Source organism: Leuresthes tenuis, unplaced genomic scaffold, assembly GCF_036924035.1.
Source record: "Leuresthes tenuis unplaced genomic scaffold, fLeuTen1.0.hap1 SCAF_4, whole genome shotgun sequence".
NCBI classification, from domain to species: Eukaryota; Metazoa; Chordata; class Actinopteri; order Atheriniformes; family Atherinopsidae; genus Leuresthes; species Leuresthes tenuis.
In genome coordinates, this window is record NW_027325358.1 from 1808846 (window position 1) to 1830622 (window position 21777).

Below are 21777 nucleotides of genomic sequence, written 5' to 3' on the forward strand. Positions count from 1 at the left end.
AGGTCCTGTCAGGTCACAGCTGGATTTTTTCCTCTTTCTTAAGGACATCACTTTCAGATCCTGTTCATCTGCTGGAGATAGTTTTTTAGGCCTGACACTTCTTCTTTTGTCCTCCACTTGTCCAGTTTCCTCAAATGTTTTAAGGACACACTGCACACCATGCTGAGATATGCCAAGTTTTCAGCTGATAGCTCTTTGGGAATCACCTTGTTGCTGCAGAAATCCTATTTTATGTCTGTCAAACTGTCAAATAATAATAAGTGTTGCAACAAAACTTTTCGTATTTGTTTCTATTGCGAGTAACGATTAAATGTGATGTGACGTCACTCTGGAGCAGCACAGGCTCCATAGCTCAGGGGTTAGAGCACTGGTCTTGTAAACCAGGGGTCGCGAGTTCAAATCTCGCTGGGGCCTGGACTCACTTTTGAAGTTTTCGTTCACTTTTGAAGTAGTGAAGGACATTTTTAGTCAATATATTTTGTCTCTAAACGCAACAACTTTTGCGCAGCAAAACCAAAATATTTGTGCAGAACATATACAACCTAATAGTAATTAAACAAATGTGCGATAACGAAATAATTTAAATCGGATTATTTTTGCTAATTGTTTTTTTAGTTGCTATATCTATTATTTAGTATTATTTAGACGCTATCCAGGTGGAGTGTTTGGCTTTTGGTTCACATTTGAACCTTTTGCTGTGGCTAAATGATCATACTATTTCTAATTAAAAGCTAAATTAAGTAATATACGAAGGCATAGATAATATTTACGTTATCTAAGTAGTTATCTCCCTGTGGATATATTTCAGAGGAAATAAACAATGACTCTTAGCTTTAACGGTAGCTAACTTCCGCAACTAGGTTTTCGTTAGCAGACATTTTCTTAAATAATTTACTGTAATAAGTGTATTAACTCTACAACTTTTGCCTACTTGGCTTGATTTAAGGGTTTGGTCCTCACAATAGAGCAACCAGAGCAGCTAGAATGTGAGTCTTTTAGTATCTTATTTGTGCTTCTGACCGATGCTGTCAGAGCCCGGATAGCTCAGTCGGTAGAGCATCAGACTTTTAATCTGAGGGTCCAGGGTTCAAGTCCCTGTTCGGGCGGTAATTTTTTCCTTTATGTAAAAGAATTTTTTGTTCCCTTTTTGTTTCATCTGATCTCAAAATAATAAAAAAACACAAAAAAAAAACCTAAAAAAATTACTCGTGAAAATACATTTTCCATCATACAAAATACAGTAAATAGCTTTACTTCCACATAGGTTATTATGTTTTATTTAGGTTTTTTAAAATTGAATGAACCCATGAAGTTATCAATATGGTCACCATCTGCTAGAATATTAATAGGGGGGACCAAGCGTCTGTACAATTATCCTCCAATCACGTTGTCCCATTTCCATATGTGGCGACAGCCAATCACGGTGGCACTTCTCCAAAATTCAGTCCGTCGGACTTCGGCAACCAATCACGGTGGCGCTTCTCCAAAATTCAGTCCGTCGGACTTCGGCAGCCAATCAGGATGGCACTTCTCCAAAATTCAGTCCGTCGGACTTCGGCAGCCAATCACGGTGGCACTTCTCCAAAATTCAGTCCGTCGGACTTTGGCATCCAATCACGATGGCGCTTCTCCAAAATTCAGTCCGTCGGACTTCGGCAGCCAATCACGATGGCGCTTCTCCAAAATTCAGTCCGTCGGACTTTGGCATCCAATCACGATGGCGCTTCTCCAAAATTCAGTCCGTCGGTCTTCGGCAGCCAATCACGATGGCGCTTCTCCAAAATTCAGTCCGTCGGACTTCGGCAACCAACCACGATGGCGCTTCTCCAAAATTCATTCCGTCGGACTTTGGCATCCAATCACGATGGCGCTTCTCCAAAATTCAGTCCGTCGGTCTTCGGCAGCCAATCACGATGGCGCTTCTCCAAAATTCAGTCCGTCGGACTTCGGCAACCAATCACGATGGCGCTTCTCCAAAATTCATTCCGTCGGACTTTGGCATCCAATCACGATGGCGCTTCTCCAAAATTCAGTCCGTCGGACTTCGGCAGCCAATCACGATGGCGCTTCTCCAAAATTCATTCCGTCGGACTTCGGCAACCAATCACGGTGGCGCTTCTCCAAAATTCATTCCGTCGGACTTCAGCAGCCAATCACGATGGAACTTCTCCAAAATTCAGTCCGTCGGACTTCGGCAACCAATCACGGTGGCACTTCTCCAAAATTCAGTCCGTCGGTCTTCGGCAGCCAATCACGATGGCACTTCTCCAAAATTCAGTCCGTCGGACTTCGGCAGCCAATCACGATGGCACTTTCAGCCCACCGGACTTCAGGTGACTTTCCCTACAAAAGGTAAATATATCGCTAATATAACTGTATTCTGTCAACTATCTTGCTCGGTTGGTGTTGAATTATTAATTAAATGTGACTTTTAAGAGCCAAGTTTGTTTGTTTACCTTTTTAACATCATTACATATGTCACAGTAACTGTTATGAAATTTTTTATTGACCTCTTTTTCTATGAGGCGATTTTTTAGCATGCTAATGCCACTTAGTTAAAGATAGTGCACATTGTTCATATTTCTGTGATGTACAAATATTAGCTCTTTTGGTATAAATATTCTTTCCCTGTTAATGGCAGATGGCTTCCAAACAAAACCACACAGGACCATGGGAGAGGAGGAGTGGATATCCCGCCTGCAAAAATTTGCTGCCTCAGCACTGCGTTTGGCCCTCTGAGGCAGGAAACGGACCAGCACCTCGGCAGAAAAAGTGGCATGATCTATATCTGAAGGTAAACCTGCACAGAGTGATGTGTGCATCATATTAAATGTAAAGCTATGACATATTTAAAGGGAATTAATACATTAATACAGACTGAGAAATGCCCAAAACAGACGTCACTGTTTGGAGGTGCACAGAGCTGTGCTTTCCATGCAAAGAAGGCATCAGAAGCCTCTCTAACCCTGACAGTAATGAGATTACCCATGAATAAGGTCACAATCTGCCAGAATATAAATAAATCAATAGTTTTAACAAACTTCTGTAAACTGTAAAAGTTCAAAACAGTTTTTTATATCTCCACCATCACTTCTCAGGGATATTTCTATCTGTCTCAGACTGAAACGATCTGAACTGTTCCAGTTACCGTCTGCAGCACCAGCTTATCTTTCTGTTCAGTGAAACTAAATGAAGATTCTGGGCCTCTGAGAAATCTGTAGCTTTTATTGAAAAGCAGTACAATAAGTTAAAGAAAGAACAGGCTATATATCTTAATTCTACGGTCAGTTATTCATTGAAATCAGTAGCACACGAGCAGCCGTCGCTGGCAGCGGTTAACTCGCTCTTCCTCTGTTTGCTTTTCCAGAGCGTGATGCAAACAGCCAGCATCATCAGCAGCAGCCCGGAGCCCACAGCGGCACTGTACCAGTGTTGGAGGAGCAGCTGAGCGGAACCTGCAGGTGTGGCTGAGGACATACAGACAACACAACCAGTTACATGCTGCAGTGCTGTGTTTCCTCACATGTAATCCCAAACTTCCAGAAAGCAGCCTCTCTGCAGGGCCTGTGGAGGTGTTCTGATGGTAAACGGTCACATGTGCTGATTCGTGCAGAGCTGAGCCAAGCTCCAAAGCGTGACTGTTAACTTGTTGTCAGGGATTTGGTAGCAGTTTAGGAGCTTTGCCATCAGTGCTTCTTCAGATAAACAACACATCAAAGAAGAGCGTGCTGACTGAGTCCCAAAGATGCCTACGAACCAGATGGCTGCAGCTCTGCCTGTCTGCTGCAGGGATGCTGTAACCCCGGGAGACACATGCAGGGAAGGCCGTGATAAGTCCTCCAAAACCCGAGCATGACAAGTCATATAAAGAACAGATCTCCCTTCCAGACCCAAACAGCAACGACTGTTACTTTTATTTCACTACAGTTTGATTTATTTTCTTACACACGTCCATCTTTATATTTCAGGCTCCAACACAGAGAATCTTTTCCCACTTTGTTTCCTTCTGCCAACACTTAAAGCCGTTCTGACTCTGAGGAAACCAGGTGATGCAGAGTTCCAGCTGTTATTTTGTCCCATTCTTCCTGCAAACAGGTCTTAAGGTGTGCAGCAGTGCGGGGGGGTGGTTGTATGTGTTGATTTTCAGCCTTCACTCACTCTGTCAACCCCATAAACTGACTAAACTGATCAGTTTTACATGTTATAACATTCCTAAAAGGCTTAAAATAACTTTTACAGCCACAAATTGGAAAAACTTGGGATAGTTTTCTGCAAAAAACGTTATTTTGATGTTTTCTCTTACTTTTACTTCCTGTCAGACAGTCTGAACTCAACATATTTCCTGTTCAGCTTCATTTAATCTGTGAACAAACATCATTTCTACACCTCAGACCTGCAGCATCCCATAAAGTCAGTGAACCTTTTCCCACTTTGTGTCCTTCTGCCAACACTTAAAGCCGTTCTGACTCTGAGGAAACCAGGTGATGCAGAGTTCCAGCTGTTATTTTGTCCCATTCTTCCTTAAACAGGTCTTAAGGTGTGCAGCAGTGCGGGGGGGTGGTTGTTTCTCTGCTGGGGACAGGTCAGGACTGCAGGCAGCCAGTCCAGCACCCGTACCTCTTCTTCCTCAGCCAGGCCTTTGGACTGTGGCAGAATGTGGTTTTCCATGGTCTGCTTGAACAATGCTGGGACGTCCCAGGAAAAGATGTGGCCTTGAAGGCAGCATATGTTGCTGTAAAATCTCAGTGAGCTTTTCTGCATTAATGCTGCCGTCACAGAAGTGGAAATGAGCTTTGCCCCCTGATCCAACCCCATACCATCACAGAGCCTGGCTGCAGGGACTGGTTGCTGACAGCAGGCTGGATGCTGCTTTTGCTCTTTGCTCCATTTCTTCCACCAAAGATGTGGAATACTGATGGGTCTGACCACAGCACACGTTTCCACCGTGTGACGGTCCATCCCAGACGCCTCCGAGCCCAGAGAAGTGGACGCCGCCTCTGGACGAGGTTAACATCAGGCTTCTTTCCTGCACAGTAAAGCTTGTGAATGGAACTCTGTATTGTGGTGCTTGACAAAGGTTTCCACAGTAATCCCTTGTCCATGTGCTTCTATCAGCTGCTGATGAATGACGGTTCTTGATGCAGCGTCTGAGGGGTCAGAGGTCACGGGGTCCAGCTTAGGCTTGCTCCCTCGTCCTTTACACTGAAACTCCTCCAGATTCCCTGAATGCTTTAATGATATTCTGCTCTGTAGAGGCAGAAATATGCAGATCCCTTCCAGTCTTTCTCTGAGGAACTGGAGCTCCAGTCACTTGTTTGAACAAACATTTTTTTAAATCTTCTGACCTCATTAAACGTTCTAAACCGTCCAACTACTTTTGGGATGTGTTGTGAGCCTGAAATGCATAAATGGATATTATTATGTATAAATGAAAAAGTTCACATTGTCTTCAGTGAAATTGTCACGATTTACGTTCTTTTTCATGTCTCATCATTTCCTGTTTTATTTTGAAATCCACTAACTTCCCTCTTGTTTCAGGTATATTTCCCTTCCTCCCGTGTCAAGCGTCTGGTTGTCTTCCCTGATTCCAAAGTGTTTCCAGCTGTTCCTCTTGTGCTCAAACAGTCTGCGTCTCCCTTATCTTGTGCCACTTTGTTGCCTCATTCTCACCTTCTTTTCCACAGTTATCCACAGAATCCTTGAGCCTTATTGACTCATTCTTTAGACCTCGTTTATTCACGGTAAGTTTTCACAGCCTGTTTTTTTCCTCCCGTTTGGAGAGGTTTTTGGTTGTTAATATTTCATAGAAACCTCCGTAAGTGGAGCGATTTGTGTTTGTTTGTAAAGATCTTTGTGTTAAAGCAGTCATTAAGTTTCTCAGTGCCTCTGTTTTTAAGAGAGCTTCTTTCTGTTTAAGTCCGCCTTAAGTTTATTTGTGAGTTTATTTCGTCATCTTTAATTCTTTGTTTTGCTCCCAGAGTGGAGAGGTTTTTCTTTTTAATATTTCAGAGCTCTGCCTGGAGATCCTGCTGCTGTTTGTGTGGAAAAGAAAACCTGAAGCTGAACTGATTCTGTGTTTTGAGGCTGTGACAGAAACAGGAAAATTACTTTTCCACCTTGTCTGATTGGAGTTCTATGAAAAAGTTCTGAATGTGCCATCTGAACTGACTCTGGATTCATAACTGGCAGAAATGTTCATGAAGTCCATGGCACAGCTCGGGCCATGTGTGGACTCACCCTGCAGCTCGGTTCCTTTCCCCACGAACACACACGGGTCGACTCTGGCGATGCAGTAGTACAGGCCCAGGTCTGCCTCCTCCACAGCTGAGATCCTCAGAGCCAGGGACCGGTTCGTCAGGCTCACTGAGAACCGGGCACTGAGCTGGAACCCTGCAGAAGAACATGTGGTCATGTGCGTGAACTCGTTTGGATCGGAGCCATCAGGGTACGGTTCCTGCCAGCACCTTGGACCGGGTGCCCCTCCCTGAGGCTGGCGCAGGTCACCACCGTTGGGCTGAGGCCCGGGTTCTGCTTGAGCCACGTTGTGTCGTAAAGGTAGGAGATGTTACAACCCAGAGTGACCGTTGAGCCGAACTGGACCTGTTGGACCTCTGCAGCCGGAACAAACTGCATCCAGAACCCGGTCAGGGGAAGAAAACCTGAGGAGAACAAATGGAACAAACAGGGTGACGTGGCTCACTGCTGCCTCCCTGACCCAACCCCAGAACCAGAACCAGGTCCTCAGTTTGGACTCCTGAAGAGTCTCCCTGGTTCCACATTTCATCCATGGCACACTTTTTAAGGCGCTGAGCTCCTTCAGGTTCAGGAAAGGATCCTTTTCCTGAACCTGAAGGAGCTTTTATTTCCTTCATGTCTGAAATCAGCCGAGTTTACTGGAGAAGAACAATCTTTATCCAATAACTAACACAACTGTGGTTCTGACGGGCCAGCCGCCGGGTTTGCTTTTATTAACCGAACCCCAGAACCAGAACCAGAACCAGGACTACTGACGGGCCAACCGCCGGGTTTGCTTTTATTAACCGAACCCCAGAACCAGAACCAGGACTACTGATGGGCCAACCGCCGGGTTTGCTTTTATTAACCGAACCCCAGAACCAGAACCAGGACTACTGACGGGCCAACCGCCGGGTTTGCTTTTATTAACCGAACCCCAGAACCAGAACCAGGACTACTGACGGGCCAACCGCCGGGTTTGCTTTAATTAACCGAACCAGGACCAGGATCAGTCGACACTTTCACTGTCATCAGAAACTCAAGCTGTCAGTATTCACACAAGTGGAAAGTTTCTTGTCCCTCGTTGATCAAACTCCGGCACCGGACTCCGTTTCTCCCTTTCTGAGCTCAGACTTCTGTCTTTGCTGATAAAACGAACAGCTCAGAAATGTGAAGACACTTTAACTCAGGAGAAGATCCGCCTGCTGCTGACAGGCATAATCAGCTCTGTTTGAACTCCTTTTTGCAAAGTCTGAAATGTTCTTTAATATTTTAGTAAAACTTTAACTCAGCTTCCTCCTCTGGTGTCCCCCGTGGATCTATTTCATTTCCTTTCCTAAAGTTTCCCATTTAAAGTTTGCCATGATGCAGATGACACGACATTTTCTCCTGAAACTCAACCTGATTTATTTCTCTTTCATGCTTTTCTGTTCATGTTCCAGACGTCAGATTTCTTTACTTTATCACACATTTATAGATCCTTTCTGCACTGATGCCATGTCCTTATCAGCAGCCTGAGAGTCTCATCCATTAAACCTTCATCTTGTTTTCTTTTCTTAGTAAAATCATCCGGTAATGGTTAGTATTTGAAGTAACCAGTCACTACATTTCCAGCTCACACACCAAGCAGATCACCCTGATCCTCACTATCCTCACTGTGCATTCTCTGGACTCAACTTTGATCGATCATGAAGTGAAATTTCAGCAGGTTTCTGGCTAAAATCCTGGTCTGCGGTAAGAGTTACTCACACACAAGACTGGTCCTGATCCAGTAAGTCTTCATGTTGTCTTTATCTGTCTCTGTGCTCGATGGCCCCGACGCTTTGGCTGAACTCACCACATCGACTTCCTTCCGAGTCAAGTCACTGTTTCCACTTCTGAATGTTCCTGTACGGACAGCCTCTCTCACTCTGGCATGAGAGCAGCTGTCCTTCTCATTCAGCTGCAGTTGCTAACGTGTGCTTTGCTGTTTATAATCTTTATTTGAGCTCAGAATTCTCATATATATGACAATGCTTTGGTTTTACTTCTGTATTACAGGTGATCTACTTTCAGTTTTAAGGAAGATTTGTGCATTTTTCAACAGTTTCTGTAGTTTTATTGGTATTTTTTCATCTGACACATGAGGAGTTACACAAATAAAATTCAACCATGAATTGTCCAACGGTGCATCTGTTGAAAAAGGACTTCACAGGAAGTAAAAACCACAAACTTAACAGGTATTCTGAAAGCTACTTTCACATGAGACAAAAATAGCAGCCGTCACTCTTTTGTGTGAAAACAACAGAGCCAACGGAAGAAAACATCGAGCCAACCCTGAATCAGAAGCTTTGGTTTGATGTGGTGAAAGCTTATGTGAAAGTCATAACATGATATGATTCGAGAGGATTCTGTGCAACTTCCCCAGTTGCAAGAGGAAGTTGGTTAGAGAGAGATCATGGAACAGTACTGACTTAATCATTACTGGTCCACATACTCACACACTTTAAGAGAAGAAATGGTAGATGTCTTCTAGTCTAACTGACCTCTCATGCAGCACGTCTTAAGATAATACACATAACTATGTGCTTTCTAATCATTCATACCCCGATGGATACATCAGGAGACAACGTGGGGTTCAGTTGCCCAAGGACGGTTCGACATGAGCCAGAGTGGAACCACCGACCGCCTTCCGATTGGTGGGTTCTTCCTCCTGAGCTACAGCCGCTACAGGTCAATATGGTTCAAGAGACATGACCTTCATGGTACTAACATGCTGAGTTACAGGTGTTTGACAGTGGAATGTGTGCACAAACGTACACAAGAGTTAATAAACGGTCTCCCTTTGCAACTATCACCACTTTTTCTGTGTGGGGAGTCCATCTTGGATTTGAAGTCGGGTTCCTCTGACTTTACGAGCTAGTTTAGAACTGAAGAAAATGTGAAGCATCTTCAAGACTCAAGAAGAAGAAGTTCAGTTTCCCTAATTCAAGCTCTTAAAATGACCAAGACCTGGGGTCCTGTTGCATAGTCGGTTTTGCCTCAGAACCTTCCTCAATGAGTGAAATGACCAAGACGCCAAGGTAAGAGCTGGTTGAATTCTCCAACTGCTGAAAGGAGAGTAGCGCCAGCTTTTCCTTAATCATCTCCTTTAACAAAGGAAACAACGATTTTCTCGATTATCTTCATTCAGTCGCCGTGATTTCACTTTTCTTCATTTTTCTGTCTCTGATTACTGAGTATTATTCAATGATATCATCAGTATAATATATATGGAATAGTTAACATTTGAGAATGTGATCAGATTACAATATATCAAGTATCTAAGGCGATTTTTGTAGAATATTTATTGAACGTCTGTGGTCTCAGTGCAGACCCACATCACAGCTGAGTGTTCGGATTATTGTTGCAGCTGCTTGTGTTTTCCTGAGTCTTTTAGGATTTTTCTGACCATCTTTCCTGAACACCAATACGTTTTCGACCAGGTCAGGGAAAACAGCAGAGGAAAAGACGACAGGAGGTCATTTCTTTAAACTATTTGGATCCATACCGACATCTATGAGCGTGGATACATCCAGTAGGTGGCAGGAGTACGACTTGGGTGCTGCCAACTGCCGTTAATTCTCGAAGAAGAAGAAGAAGAAGAAGAAGCGGCACCAGAAGAAGAAGACGCAGCACACAGCAACTTCCTGTTGTCCGGGTGAACATGAAGGGATGCCAACACCTGTCTGTGTCGTTGTCAGTTTGTTTATGAGTGATGACATCCTTCCCTGGCTGTATTTAAAACCTGCTTCTCTTTAACTGTCGGCCGAAGATCACCGGAGAGTGTCATCGGATGACGGCGCGCTCACAGGTGAAACGCTAGTTAGCATTAGCATGTTTCCTTTAGCTTCGTACCTGTCAAACCAGCTGTAATGACAGCTCACATTTAGTGCTGTCAGCCCTTTTTCACCACCGTGACACTGTCAGGAAGAATTGATTTACTGTTGAGGTAGCTCAGAGGTTGTTTTGCTCTCCGCCTGAGCTGGTTGGACTCTATGCTAACGTAAGAAGTGAAGAGTAACGTCAGATAACGAGGAAATTATGTCTCAAATTAAGCGATTTTTCTTCTTCTTTTGTTTGACAGGTTAGGTGCTCGTGAGGCATGTGGGGCACGTTGGAATGTGGGCTTTTTTTTGGATAAACATAAAATACCGTAAATACTGAAAGGTTTTATTATGAATATCACATTAGTTTGTAGTTTGGATCTGCTTTCACAATCCATTAAAGAAAGGAAATAGTTAGAAGTGAAATATGTTGTGCTCTTATGTATTTACTTATTTTTATTTCGTTAAACTTAAAGCATTGAAGGTTTTCTTTACAATAATGTGTTGTGTAATGTTGCTTAATCACACACATGGTAGTTTTTCACTCAGGGCTCCATAGAGCAACAGTAATGGATGTTTGTCTCAGAAAAGACAATCCTTCTTTCTCATAAAAGATGCTGTGATGAATGTTGCAGGAAACCCCGGAAATGAACCTGAGCACAGAATTATAGAGAGTGGAAGCTGAAGCATGTCTGACAATAATCAAATGAGGCTTTAAATGTTGTGGCTGCAAGGAATTGTGGGACAGAATTATCTGTTTTCCTTTCATGAGGGATGCTCTGATGTTTCTGTTCTGAAGGTGATAATAACATTCAGAGAATTTGACACCATAAGGAACTCTGGTCTGTGGAGGAGATGCATTATTAACATGGATGAATATGACTTAAACCAGTGCAAAGCAGTGAAAACCTGTGAAACGTTCAGACCTTTGCAGCATGATGTATGTGTTATTCGTCTCAGTTGTTCTTCAGTATGTAATGACACATTTTACTGGGTCACGTGTTCCTCTGAGGGTGGATTTACCTCATTGTACTCTAAAGATTTTCTGTATGTTGAACTTTCCTTTTCACGTGGCTGTAGCTCGGGAGCTGAAGTTGTCTCATTGTTGTGCAGCAGCCAGACATTCCTCAGTCAGGTGAAAGTGTTCTTTAGCCCCTCGTTAAACCTCTGACTGCCCCCCCTCTGTTTCAGGATGGCAGGAGTGTTCGACATCGACTTGGAGACTGAGGACATCAGTGACACAGAGGTTGGTGAATACGCTGTACCTGTGGTTTTAGAGGCAGTTTGAGCACCTCTCTGTGGTTCTTCTGATTCCTTTTTAACGTCTCTGGTTTGTTTCCATCTGCAGGAGGATGACTGTGACTTCACTGTGACAGAACCTGAGAAGTAAGTTAGTTAAAAACAAAGCGGACGTTGATAACTTGTTTGAATTATTCCATTCTGGGTTCCCCTCCCTCATAGCACTGAAACTGCACTAATAAAAATCCCGAATGACCTTATGGTGGCGGCTGATTCCAGTTCACTTGATCTGAGTGCGACCTTTGACACCACATCCCACTCTCCTCCCCTCCATAGATTTATCTCCATTGGCACCACTCACACCCTTTTAGACTGGTTTCAGTCTTACCTCTCAGGCTGCACCCAGTTCATCCAACTCAAATCATTCACTTCCTGGCCCTCCTCTGATACCACAGGTGTGCCACAGGGCTCCATCCTGGGGCCCCTTCCTTTCATTATTTACCTCATCCCCTTGGCAATATCTTCACCTTCCTTCGTCATAAAGTGCCTCAATGAATTAAAACCTGTTTTTTTCTTAAATTTCCTTCAAACTAAGCAGCAATAAAACAGAATTTCTTCTAACTGGTACCAAATCCAAACGATCCAAAGCTGCCAGTTTGACAACTCAGGAGTCTGGGTGTCATCCTCGATGATACACTATCATTCCAATCCCATGTCGGTAGTGTCCCTCGGTCTGCCTGTTTCCTTGTATGCTACATTAACTGTCTCCGTCCCTTCCTCACCCCCCCGTACCACCACCACCTTCTTCATATCCCAAATCGACCACTTCAGACCCCTCCTTTTTGGTCTCACTCAAAAATCCCTCGATAAGCTTCATCTTGATCAGAAATCTGCAGCTTGTATTGCCTGCAGCAGCTTTACTTGTCCCAGAAAAGTTGTGAATCAGCTTTAAAATCCTTTTTTACACATTTACGGCCGTCCACCTCTGTCTGAACCACGTTGCTCCATCAGATCCCAGAACTCCTTACCAGTGTCCACACTCTAGTCTCACCGTTTCTCCTGCTTGTCTTCAAATAAAATGTGATGATATTGTTCTTATTTTGTCGGCTGCTGCTCCTCTGGATCGTTCTCTCTCCAGTGTTCAGACAGAGGAGGTGGAGCTGACCAGTGAAAGTGTCAACAGGGACAGTGAGAGGGTTGGACCCGACTGCTTTGAGCTTCTCACGGTGCTGGGAAAAGGAGCATATGGCAAGGTGTGTTTGTTTGTGCTCTGCAGCGTGTGCAGGGGTCAGTTCTGCATTTCGGCAGTTTTTAACATGATTACTCTCTTGTTCTCTGGAGTCAGTAGTCCTGGATCTTAGTGTAAAGTCATCTACTTGTGTTACACCCCTCTCCTTCTTCCTTGAAGGTGTTCCAGGTGAGGAAGGTTCAAGGTGGCCAGACTGGGAAAATATTTGCTATGAAGGTCTTAAAGAAGGTACTTTGATGTTCCACTATCTGCCTCTCACTGTCCTTGTCGCGTTCCCCTGGTTCCTCACCCGGTTCCTCACCCGGTTCCTCCCTCAGCGTCTCACTGAGTCCATGAATCTCTGTCTGCGTTGCAGGCTAAGATCGTTTGTAATGCCAAAGACACGGCGCACACTCGAGCAGAGCGGGAGATCCTGGAGACGGTGAGGCACCCGTTCATCGTGGACCTGCTGTATGCCTTCCAGACTGGAGGGAAGCTCTACCTCATCCTGGAGTGTCTGAGCGGTAAGGTGGGGGGGGCAGATGGACAGCATGAATGCGTATCTATCATGAAAGGATGTCTCTCAGCTGTCGCTGTTTGCCACCAGGAGGGGAGCTGTTCATGCAGCTGGAGAAGGAAGGCATCTTCATGGAGGACACGGCCTGGTGAGGACCTGCTGGGCTTTGAGTTTTCAGTGTGACGCAGTGATGACTTTGAATGGCTTCAGTGTTTATTCTGCATGTGTTCAGCTTCTACCTGGGGGAGATCACATTGGCCCTGGGTCACCTCCACTCAAATGGGATCATCTACAGAGACCTGAAACCTGAGAACATAATGCTCAGTCACCAAGGTAACACAGCACCCTCTGCACAGAAACATGATCAATAACGTGATGAAACCTTCCCAGAAAAACATCAGAAAAGCACTGCGTCTCATCTGTTCTGGACCGTCACTTCAGTCAGAGCTGCTCAGACCTCCCTGTCCTCCTCCAGCTCCTCCTCAGGGACACCAGGTCTTCAGGTCCAGTCTCTGTTTTGCAGGGATAAGGGGCTCCTTTTCATTCAGGGGTTGGGGGCCGTTGGGGGCCGTTGGATGGCTTGATGACCGCTCATTGTTCCCAAAAGAAAAGGGACACCGTATCCCTGCAAAGTGGAGCACTTTGGCCAATGGGAGGACTGGGATTGGGCCTGAAACCTTCCAGTTGAGTTGGAAACTTGTCACTTTAGAAAAATAGCAGCAGAGTAACTGTCCTCATTCCTGTTGCATGAGGACTTCCTGGCCCCCGGTTTCAGACCCAGAACAGCTCCTGTAGGGACGCAGTCGTATGTTTTATCCAGTCCACTTGGACTGGATAGTGTAGTGGTATGATTGCCACCTTCCATGTGGGAGATCTGAGTTCAAATCCCCTGCAGTAGGGGTCCTTAGGCAAGACCCCCTTACCCTCTCTGCCTATCTGTAAGTTGCTTTGGATAAAAGCGTCTGCTAAATGCATAAATATAAACATGAACATGTTTTAAAGGCCACAGCACATGGAGACTGGGTGATTGAAATCAGATGCAGTGTGATGCTTTGTGTGTTTGAAGGACACATCAAGCTGACCGACTTCGGCCTCTGTAAGGAGTCGATTCACGATGGCAGCGTCACGCACACTTTCTGTGGCACCATCGAATACATGTGGGTAGTAAATTCTTTTAAAGTGATTCTCTGCTAAATTTCCTGCTCGTTCTTGTGTTTCTTCTCTGGATTTTTCACCTTCTGTGCGTCTTCTTCCCCTTCAGGGCTCCAGAGATCCTGACCAGGTCAGGTCACAACAGGGCGGTGGACTGGTGGAGTCTCGGGGCGCTGATGTACGACATGATGACTGGATCGGTGAGCTGGTGGGGGGCAGCTGGTGGTTTTTAGCTTATCTGTGAGCTGCAGGGACAGAAACTCAGTTCCAGCTCATAATGTTCCACACATTTAACAAAGTAAACTCGTGTTTTCACTCATCTAACAGAGTCTAGGGTTCCACTTTGACTAAATCATTGCTGTCATGATGGAAAACTCTCAGTTTCCAGGGACCACAGAGATTTTCCAGCCTTCCAGTCTTCTGGCTCAGATGAAGTTATTTATCTCGTTGTCCCCACTGCAGCCTCGTTATTGTGCACAAATATTTGTGAGGCGCTCGTTGGCCTTTATGGGATAAAATGACCTGCTTACAGGGTGAAATATTAAACCTGGGTGAACGGGGAACTTTACCTGGGAGCTGGGGGGTCAGATTTCTGCAGGACTTGGTTGAGTTAAAGAGGATCTGGTGAGAAAACATCTGTCAGTGAGTGTGGAGGCTGTTTATCCTGATTTTATTAGTGATTCATTGTTTCCAAGCTGTGTCTGCTGCAGGGTGTGTGTCCATTTCACCCCCCCACAGGTCACATTTAGAAGATGTGAAACAGAAAAGGTAAAAATCTATAAAAATAATGAGTTAAACGCAGATTTTCCCTGAAGAAGAAGCAGAGTCTCCCCTCTTTCCTCGTGTCCATCACAGGTTTTCCGGTCTCAGCACAGATTCTGGTGTCATTTCCTGCCAGACGGTGGAAAAAGAGTGAATTTTCTCCTGTTGCAGCTGTATTTCGGGCAGTTTCTCTTTCAGAGTGCAGGAATTAAATGAATCCCTTATTTACTACGCTTTGCTCCTTGTTATTCGCTGCTGTTTCTGAGTCTTTTATGGCTGCAGGTCTAATCATGTGGGACACTCTCCATCAGTATGAATCAGTTTGGGGGACATTTTCAGAACATGCTGTGGATTCTTCTTCTTCACCGAGTGAAGGACGTTAGTTAAAGACAGGGAACAGGAACGTTTTACAGGCATCAGGCACAGAGAAATGAGGTGCTTCTGCTTATTGTGGACATGCCTGCTGACTCCAGCTGTGAGCTGAACGTTTCCAGCTCTGTCGTAAGCTTCCTGCTGCTCTCAGGCTGCAGCAGTTCTCTCAAGGTCGGTGTCAATCAGAAAGCCACGAAGGCTGCTCATATTTTAATATGAAGAGTGTGAAGATGCCACCGGGACTATTAGCGATGAGGCACAGCTCCCTGGATGATGTCACAGAAAGGAACTGAAGGGGGAAGTCTTTGCTGTTTTCAGTCTGACGCTGAATCTGTTTTTACCTGAACAGGAAGTCGGGTCCGTGCTCTCCGGCAGGCGCCGTTTCTGATTTAAATCACTGCCTGAGTTTGTGGTCGGTCACCAGCTGCTTCTAAATGACCCCCCCGCAGCCCGGTTTATTCACTTCAGACCATCACTTTAAACATGTCTGACTTGGCTTTTGTGGATTTTTAAAGGATGGTTTCAGATTTGCTCTGTGAGCCACTGAACTGATCAATGCTCCGCCTCTGTTCCACGCCACAGTGCGGCTCTTTGAACAGTTAAAGGAATCACCCGTTGGTAACCGCCGACTCTTCTCTCCTCTTCCACCAGCCTCCATTTTCAGCTGAAAACAGGAAGAAGACCATCGATAAGATCTTGAAGTGTAAAATCAACCTACCGCCATATCTGACCATCGATGCCCGGGACCTCATCAAAAAGGTGTGTTACACACTCGCATGAAAACACACACACGGCTGCAGGGAATCCAGGCGGAGCCCTGAACACACCACTGAAATGTGTGTGTGTGAGTGCAGGGAAACACACACGTTTCCCTGCTTCAACACACCTGATCCAGATGAAATGGACTTCTTCAAAAGGTTTTAAGTTCTGCAGCAGCCTGCTAATGATGCATTGATCTGACTCAGGTGTGCTGAAGCAGGGAAACAGCTAAAGGCTGCAGGACAGCGGCCCTCCAGGACCGGATGTGGACGCCCCTGGTGTAAGAGATCAGACTTATCTGGACACACACAGTGTAGCTCTGGGATTATTTATCACGTGTAGGTCCAGCATGTCTGTGTCTACTGAGAGCTTCTGTCACCTTGTTTCAGTCGCCGCCGGCTCGGCCTGCAGTAGAGACGCCGCCGCTGCTCAAACGCACGACATTAGCGTGTTTTTTTCACGCCATGGAGCCCAGATGAGCTCCCGCTGCAGCTTTTGTCTGCATGAGGCTCCTCATTGTTGTGTTTGCTGGGCTTTTGTCTTCCCAACAATCATTTCTGGGGTTTTTTGTTTGAGGAGCTAAAAATAGGCTTCTGACCACCAACCAACACAAACCAGCTGAATTTCTGAGAGCATGAATGTGTTGCCAGATGTGGTTTAATGCGAGAGTTGTATGCTCACTGAAACTCACCGCGACCTCCTTCAGAAACTCAGAACTGTGCTGTTAACACTATTAACAGAGTTATCTACCACAGAGAAGAGTGGAGTCTCAGCCTTTTACATCCTCATGATGTCAAACATCATCACTTTCTGTTTCTGTATTTATCAGACGCTTTTATCCAAAGAGACTTCCAAATGAAGATATAACAGCTTTATAAAAAGCTAACAATAAGCTACATAGAAGGAACCCAGGAGTCCGACTCTGTCAGAGGGGACAGAGTAGAGATAGGGTGCAGGCATAGAAGGAAGAGCAGAAAGATAAAGTGCAGAGATAGAGGGGGTAGGGAAGTACAAGGTAAGTGCTGGGATAGGAGATGCTCTCTGAAGAGCTGGGTTTTCAGGAGCTTCTTGAAGATAGACAGGGACGCCCCTGTTCTGGTAGCGCTCGGTAGGTCATTCCACCATCGTGGGACGACACATGAACAGAGTTTGGATTGTCTTAGGCGTGGTGTAGGAGCTGCTAGACGACAATCCTGGGACCAACGGAGGGACCCAGTTGGGACAGAAGCCTTTGCAAGAGCATTCAAGTAGATGGAGCCGTTCCATTAAGCTCTTTGTAGCTAACATCAGGGACTTGGATCTGATGCGGGCGGCTAAGGGCAGCCAGAGGAGCTCAATGAACAGAGGGGGGGCGTGTTCTTTTAGGCTGATCCAAGACCAGACGCACCGCCGCGTTCTGGACCATCTGCAGAGGTTTCACAGGCTGGAGACCAGTTAGGAAACCAGTTAGGAGACCAGTTAGGAGACCAGTTAGGAGACCAGTTAGGAAACCAGTTAGGAGACCAGTTAGGAGACCAGTTAGGAAACCAGTTAGGAGACCAGTTAGGAAAGCAGTTAGGAGACCAGTTAGGAGACCAGTTAGGAGACCAGTTAGGAAACCAGTTAGGAGACCAGTTAGGAAAGCAGTTAGGAGACCAGTTAGGAAAGCAGTTAGGAGACCAGTTAGGAGACCAGTTAGGAAACCAGTTAGGAGACCAGTTAGGAAACCAGTTAGGAGACCAGTTAGGAGACCAGTTAGGAAACCAGTTAGGAGACCAGTTAGGAAAGCAGTTAGGAGACCAGTTAGGAGACCAGTTAGGAGACCAGTTAGGAAACCAGTTAGGAGACCAGTTAGGAAAGCAGTTAGGAGACCAGTTAGGAAACCAGTTAGGAGACCAGTTAGGAAACCAGTTAGGAGAGCAGTTAGGTCTGCTGTAGACTTTAAATCTGAACAGACGGCTTCAGTTATCTGTTTGATAATGAAAGCAGCTGGTTGTTTGTGAGCTTATTGTAACGCTGCTGTACAAACAGATTCACCCTCTTAATTATAACAACCTAACCTGACACATGCTCCTTCTGCCTTTCAGCTGCTGAAGAAGAATCCGGCCCAAAGACTCGGCTCCGGTAAAGCCGACGCTGCTGATATTCAGGTAATCCAGCTGCTGTCAGCATCCACCAGCACAGAGCTCCTTAAAGGCTGCATCTGACGACACAAGATGCCTTCAGTTTGAGCTTTGTGCGTCTGCTGTGTGTTTTACTGAGAACGAGCGTATAAGAGCTTTTAGTTCAGCATCCTGGGACCTTTTCCCCGTCCTGCAGATGTTCTGCAGAGAAGTAGCTAAAAGAAGCTGATCTGTGGGCTGAAACCAGGGGAAACGGCACATTTCTGAGGTGTGACCCCTGTGGGGTCCCTGTGGGGTTGTTGGTGCACGTGGGAGCAGACTGGCAGCGTGTGCACGGACCCTTTAAGGATCTTAATCAGTCTTTTTTTGTTCCTCTGAAGAAACATCCGTTCTTCAAACACATCAACTGGGCCGAGCTGCTGAGCAGGAGAGTGGAGCCGCCGTATAAACCTCAGCTGGTGGGTCCCGCCTTCGGTCTCGTCTCCTTTGGCTCATGCCATAAAACAGCCGTGTCTTCTTCTGTGAAAGCCTCTCTTCTTCCCTTCACTGCAGCATTCCGACGAGGATGTGAGCCAGTTCGACACCAGGTTCACCCGACAGACTCCGGTGGACAGTCCAGATGACACCACGCTCAGCCACAGCGCCGAGCTCGCCTTCGCCGTGAGAAGCTCCGCCTCCTTCCTGTTTGGGTTCAGGCTCTAGCGGCCTGGAGAGGACACCTGGGCTTTGGTTTCAGGGATTTCTAAACCTCTGCTTTGTGTTTTCCACCAGGGTTTCACCTATGTGGCTCCATCGGTCCTGGAGAGCCTGAAAGAAGGCTTCTCATTCGAGCCCCGATCGCGTCCTGTGCGCCGTCACAACAGCAGCCCACGCACGCCCATCAGGTAACGCAAAGCACCTTTACTGAGGCTTTAAATCTCATTTAAATGAGTTACCTGAGCCCAGATTCTTGGATAAATGGGGTGAAATGCGCTGGATTTAAACCGGATTCTTTCTTTTTCTTTGACCGCCTCCAGATAAGCTTCTTTTCTCTATTTCTTACGACTTTACCTTGTTTCTTTTAGTCCTTTCAGTAAATTTTCTCCTGCTGGACCCTTCAAATCCTGCCTGGATGGAGAACCGGACCTTTTCTCTCCCACCTCCCCACCAGCAGCTCCAGCTCGGGTCCCACTGGAAAACGGAGCCGCCAGCCAGCCGATCAAGACGCCGGCGAGGAACAAGAAGAAGGGACATCGGAGATGAAGAGTGAGCCGGATGGACTTGTTCTGTGGTGCACGGTAAGTGTGGAGCTTTAGGGGCTGCAGGGGTCTCTGAAAAGCCAAAGGCATCAGAGGAAACTCATGTGTGCTGTTCTTCCTCCCGTTTAGTGTATTCTTAGAGGCTGCCTGGGCTTGTTGTCCCGCTCCTGCTGTTCATCACGATGCAGACTCCACCTGCTCAGCATGAAGCCACTTTGCTCTTTAGTTTGCAGCTCTGACACGTCTGCACCTGGACTTCTGTCACATTAAGGCTCTGATTCACTCATTTTCTAACATATTAGCCACTCTGAATCAACAGTCTGTGTTCACCAACCGGCCGTCATCAAGGGCGGCTGAACGGCGGCTCGCCTGGCCGCCATATTTCACCCCGTATGTGCCTGTGTGTTTAATCACAGCAAGGAAAGCCGTGATATACAGTTTAATTAGTCCATCAGAGGCTGACGTTTTAATTAGAGAAGACATGATTGAAGTCTTGATTCTTTTCCATTAAAATCTGAAACTGACCTTCAGCCGTCAGGTTTCCATCTTCAGCCTTAAAGAGGGAACATTATGCTTTTGGATTCTTCCTTTTCTTTCTTTGTGTTGTGTTTGGGGTGTTTTTAGCACGTAAAAAGTCTGCTGAGGTACAACAGAAGCAGCCTGAAATGCTCAATGACATCACTGTGAAACACTCAGTAATCAGCTGACCAATCAGACTGCGCCTTTCAGGAGGCGGGGCCTTAAAGGGACGGGAGCGAACGAGGAGCCTTTCAGTCAGAGGGCGACGAGATGAGAAATGTTTCTGAACATTAACGCATGCAGAGCTCTTCTGATAGACCTCCATGAGCTTTAAATCATATATATGTGTTGTTTATAGTGGAAATAAGCTGTTTCATGTTAAATCTACTGAATCAAACATCATGAATGTCAGATTTGATTAGTTTGATAATGGAAGATCTGCATATCTGCTGCCAAAGTTTTTCATGAAGTCAGATTGTTCACATGGACCAATCACACGTCAGCACAGTGCACTTAATCAGAGTTTATAACCCACCGATATAACCTGTTCACATGAATCAGTATGAAGTTCTGAGAAAACAAGAAGCTTTTATAGAAATCGTATTTTGGGTTATCAACAAAAGCTATTTTTACACGAGAAGTGAAGGTGTCACAGCTGTAACAGCTGGATACTCTGATCATACTGATCCTGGATCACCGCAGGTTCTGTCATATATGAGCCAGCAGCAAACTTCAGTCTCATTACAGGAAGTCGGTGAACCTCAGAGTAAATATTACAGGATAAACCAGGATAACAAACCTCTGTGATTCAGAAACGTCGAAAAACCACATTTAAATGCTTTTAGAATTCATTTTGCAATAAGATTGTGGTTCTGTTTTTCTTCCTTATTCCTGGGAGCAGAAAAGATGGCCGACTGATGTCAGGAATAATGATGACGGATCAAACAGCTTCACTCAGAGCGAAGCTTCGCTGCGTTTCACTGAAGTAACGGCGTTTAAAAACGAGTTTGTTCTGAAACTTTCTGATGAAACCAGGCTGAAAGGAAACTACATGCAGGTGAAAAGATCCACGGAGACGTTGGTTCCTGCAGGAACTGACCCGAACAGAACCTCAGTGCGAGGTTCAGGGCTCATATTTTAAAGTATTGATTAATACTTTCCACAAAGCTTCGCTTTCAGCCTCCAAACAAAGAGTTTTTAGTTTTAATTTATTTCTTCTTATTTTTAAAGAAGTCGACCTGTTTTTGTTCTCAGCAGCTGGAAACATCTTTTCATGCTTTCGCCGTCCTGCTACAGTCTGCTACAGCGTGATCATGGTGTTACCACCGCGTTACCATGGTGTTACCGCCGTGTTACCATGGTGTTACCATGGTGTTACCATGGTGTTCCCGCCGCGTTACCATGGTGTTACCGCCGTGTTACCATGGTGTTACCGCCGTGTTACCATGGTGTTACCATGGTGTTCCCGCCGCGTTACCATGGTGTTACCATGGTGTTCCCGCCGCGTTACCATGGTGTTCCCGCCGCGTTACCATGGTGTTACCATGGTGTTCCTGCCGCGTTACCATGGTGTTCCCGCCGCGTTACCATGGTGTTCCCGCCGCGTTACCATGGTGCTACCGCCACGTTACCATGGTGTTACCGCCGTGTTACCATGGTGTTACCATGGTGTTCCCGCCGTGTTACCATGGTGTTCCCGCAGTGTTACCATGGTGTTCCCACCAAGTTACCATGGTGTTACCATGGTGTTCCCGCAGTGTTACCATGGTGTTCCCACCAAGTTACCATGGTGTTACCATGGTGTTACCAT

General features: G+C 45.8%; 1 protein-coding gene and 2 non-coding genes across 3 annotated transcripts; all 3 read left to right on the forward strand.

The window, feature by feature from the left end:
- Positions 1 to 341: 341 nt before the first annotated feature.
- On the forward strand, positions 342 to 414 carry trnat-ugu (transfer RNA threonine (anticodon UGU)). Its single transcript has one exon. It is a non-coding gene; the product is annotated as a tRNA-Thr (tRNA).
- A 619-nt stretch (positions 415 to 1033) lies between these two features.
- On the forward strand, positions 1034 to 1106 carry trnak-uuu (transfer RNA lysine (anticodon UUU)). Its single transcript has one exon. It is a non-coding gene; the product is annotated as a tRNA-Lys (tRNA).
- Positions 1107 to 9871: 8765 nt separating this feature from the next.
- On the forward strand, positions 9872 to 20287 carry LOC140305289 (ribosomal protein S6 kinase beta-2-like). Its single transcript, XM_072384066.1, has 17 exons — positions 9872 to 10066; positions 11271 to 11325; positions 11428 to 11465; positions 12457 to 12571; positions 12727 to 12795; positions 12923 to 13070; positions 13154 to 13211; positions 13296 to 13396; positions 14130 to 14220; positions 14325 to 14415; positions 16001 to 16108; positions 18175 to 18237; positions 18591 to 18668; positions 18763 to 18870; positions 18982 to 19094; positions 19275 to 19487; positions 19578 to 20287. The coding sequence occupies exons 2-16, from the start codon at positions 11272 to 11274 to the stop codon at positions 19450 to 19452; spliced, it is 1413 nt and encodes a 470-aa protein (XP_072240167.1). The 5' UTR covers positions 9872 to 10066; position 11271; the 3' UTR covers positions 19453 to 19487; positions 19578 to 20287.
- The last annotated feature ends 1490 nt before the right edge of the window (positions 20288 to 21777 follow it).

Bases quoted from the DNA above. Each gene is read 5' to 3' on its own strand.
- LOC140305289 (XM_072384066.1), top strand. From the start codon at position 11,272: ATGGCAGGAGTGTTCGACATCGACTTGGAGACTGAGGACATCAGTGAC. The intron at 18,669-18,762 runs GTGGGTCCCGCC...CCTTCACTGCAG, and splicing joins CGCCGTATAAACCTCAGCTG to CATTCCGACGAGGATGTGAG. The intron at 19,095-19,274 runs GTAACGCAAAGC...TGTTTCTTTTAG, and splicing joins AGCCCACGCACGCCCATCAG to TCCTTTCAGTAAATTTTCTC.